Source organism: Gracilinanus agilis, chromosome 3, assembly GCF_016433145.1.
Source record: "Gracilinanus agilis isolate LMUSP501 chromosome 3, AgileGrace, whole genome shotgun sequence".
Lineage (NCBI taxonomy): Eukaryota > Metazoa > Chordata > Mammalia > Didelphimorphia > Didelphidae > Gracilinanus > Gracilinanus agilis.
The window spans coordinates 274,846,736-274,849,728 of record NC_058132.1 but is presented as its reverse complement, the minus strand read 5'-3'; the positions used below and the strand labels follow the sequence as shown (position 1 = coordinate 274,849,728).

The following is a 2,993-nucleotide window of genomic DNA, read 5'->3' as shown; positions in this document are numbered from 1 at the left end:
CATTGTGCTTTCAGAAGTCAGTTTCCTGTTGCTAGTCATCAAAACTGGGCCAAATGCCCAGAACCAACTATGGCTTGTCATGGGGCTGACAACCTGTAGCTACATTTTTTTCCCCTCTCTTCTCCTTTCCTTGCTTTTGATGCATAAATTCCATGCCTACCTTGGTATTCAGGACCTTGGCTAACTCCTTTAGCTACTATTTGCTGGGAAGGAGGTCCAATTTTATCAAATTACAGGTATATAATTTAAATGTGTGTCTCTGTCCCTGTGTGTGACTTTGTGTATCTGTGCATCTCTTTGTTTGTGTGTGTCTCCCCAAATTTCACATTGACCTTCTCTATAAAGAAAAAGAGAAATAGTGAATATGAGTCCAAGAGGCATCATAAGAATTAATATCAATAGTTTTGTAACAGCAGAGAAAAATATAGTCCAGTTATTTTTTTCCTTTTTATAAACCAACCAGCAAACAAACAAACAAAAAATCCCATCACCTACTATAAAACCTTTTTAGTGACGTTAGTTGAGGTAAAATCACCTTCCCAGAAGACAAGTTAAGTCCTCTCTTCCTTTCATTAGCTTCTTAGCCCTGTTTTCCCACTGGAGTAATGTAGGGAAGTATGACCCTCCCAAGGGGGTTTTCTTGAAGCCCTGTCTGACTCAGCCCACAGAGCCTAAATGAAATATTAAATAACAACAACGATGATAATGATTTAATAGAAAACAAAAGGATGCTGCCTTCAGATTGCTATGTTAGTGTTTTCAAGGATTTGGGGCATTCTTAACAATGTCATATTGCTTTACTGTTTTCAGTCCTTTCCCACATCCACTTGCCTAAACCCCGGACCTGTGTTTCTTAACCTTAAGTTCCCCAACCCCACTCCATTGTACCCCACTCCCTCTTCACCAACGCACCCCTCTCCCTCACCCTTCTTTTCCTTATTCGCGGAAAGACCACCAGGTCAGTAGAGGGAACATTTTTTTGAATATGCATTTATTACAGAAAATTTAAATAAAGGGGAAAAAAATCAAAATTGTGCCACAGATCAAAGCACTTTGCTGCGTAAACCCGTGCAATACTCTCTCACATGCTACCGTTTCTGCTTCCCCGGACTCCATGGGCCAGCTCCAGGCCAGCCCCTGTACACTACGGTGGGTATAGGAAAAGCGACAGTAGAAAGACAATTCACAACATTCACATTCGCCGGTATTTTTCCCCCCTCCCCTCCACTTCGGTCCCCTTCCTTTCTCCTCCATCCAGAACTCCCTCCCCCCATTATCCCCTCTCCCCCAAGACAACAAAATTCCAAACCCACAACCAAACAAAAAGGGTTGGAAAATGACTTATCAAATATTTTATATTAATTATTTCTTAAGCAAAATATCCCTTAAAACAGTGCGCTACAATCAAAATGTAGTTACCGATTGTCCCCTCCAGTGGAGCGGGGACTGTAATTGGGAATGTTTTTTGTTTGTTTTGCTTAGTTTGCATGTCGTTGTTGTGAAGTCTGTCGCATTGTATATACATAGGTCACATTTTCGGAAGCGCGGCTCCAGGCCAGGCAGTGACTAGTCGTTCTTTGCCGGGTGGAATTCGGCTATCCCTTCCCACCTTCGCCACTTTCCCCGAGATCCCGATCCCACATGCAAGCGGAGATGCGTATCTCTCTCCCACCACCGCGATCTCTCCCGATCTCAGGCGATGGGACGCCTCCCAGCAACTAGAAAGTTATTGCCCATTGCTCTCCGCCATCCACCCCACCCCTTTCTTTCATTACTTTTTGCTGGACTGTCCCAGAAGTGCACAGAGACTGGTGAGCTCTCTCCCTGGGATGGGAGGCTTTCAAAGAACCGAGCGAGACTTAAGAAGTCACTTCATCCATTAGGTAGAAGAGACGGATACCGAAGCAGCCGCCGAAGAATCATTAGGAGGCTATCACTCGGATAAGTTTCTTTCGCCAGATCTCAGGTGGTTGAGAGGCGCAGTTGGATTTGGCAAGGTGGGCAGGACTGGGGGAACGAGATGTAGTGAAGGAAGGGAAGGTCAGTAAGGTCCCACAACCACTGCCTCCACCTCTTTGGATGGTCGCCTATCCTTCACCAGGAAGTTAATCATCCCCTCGGACTTGATGAGCAGATTGCAGCCGAGAAAGAAGATTCCAAAGACAACGGTAAGCGATAGGACGCACATCACCGCTATCTGTACCACCCGCATAATGTACAGGCTCCGTTCGTCCTGCCCGCTCTCCCCGAAGCCATCGTCCGTCACTACGGACGCTTGGGTGCAGCAGCGCAGGACCCGCTCCAGGGAGTCGCTGCTGTTGGCCAAGAAGAGCCCGGCCGCTTCCGTCTGGTTGCCCAGCACTGGATTCATTGCGCGCCCGGGCGCGCCGGGTGGCGCAGGGTCGGAGGGGGTGGAGAGTGGGGTGGAGGGAGAGGAACAGGTGTCCCCGGGGGTGGTGCTCCGATTTGGACTCTTCGAGCGTTCAACTGTCCTTTCTTCCGTCCTTTTGCAATTCACAGCGGTCCCTGGATTCTGGGAGTTTCCAGGAGCCTCTATAGTGCTATCAACAGCCGCAGCTTCCTTCCACCAGCAGCTTCTGCCAAGACTCTGCTCTCTCCCCTCCTGCTCACCCAGGGTCTGTTATAAGTTGACTGGGATGGGAAAACACTGACCGTGGGAGGTGTTGGCAGCTAAGGGGTGGCTGCTCCGAGGGAAGAGCGACCCCTCCTGTTCGGGGCTGGTCTCTGCACGAGCTTAATTTGAATTGTTAGGGAAGCACCAAGGGTGAGCGGGCTTGTCTCTTCCACTGTCCCTGCTTTTCAACTCTGTAGGCCAGAAAGGGGTCACTGCACACTTTTTGCTTGATGGATGACTGGTGAGATTTTTTTTTTTTGAGAGAGAGCTACAACCAGCTAGAACTTCCAGAGGAACTGGGTCATATGCACTCTTTGTGTCCTTTGTCTCTGAGCCCCTCTAACCCCTAGTGGGGAAT

At 48.3% G+C, this 2,993-nt stretch overlaps 1 protein-coding gene across 1 annotated transcript; it reads right to left on the bottom strand.

The window, feature by feature from the left end:
* Positions 1-2,041: 2,041 nt before the first annotated feature.
* Positions 2,042-2,371, bottom strand: RPRM (reprimo, TP53 dependent G2 arrest mediator homolog). The gene has a single exon (XM_044666586.1). The coding sequence runs from the start codon at positions 2,369-2,371 to the stop codon at positions 2,042-2,044; it is 330 nt and encodes a 109-aa protein (XP_044522521.1).
* Between the last annotated feature and the right edge of the window lie 622 nt (positions 2,372-2,993).

What these genes read in the sequence shown, in the direction of transcription:
- RPRM (XM_044666586.1), bottom strand. Translation starts at nt 2,371, where the DNA reads ATGAATCCAGTGCTGGGCAACCAGACGGAAGCGGCCGGGCTCTTCTTG.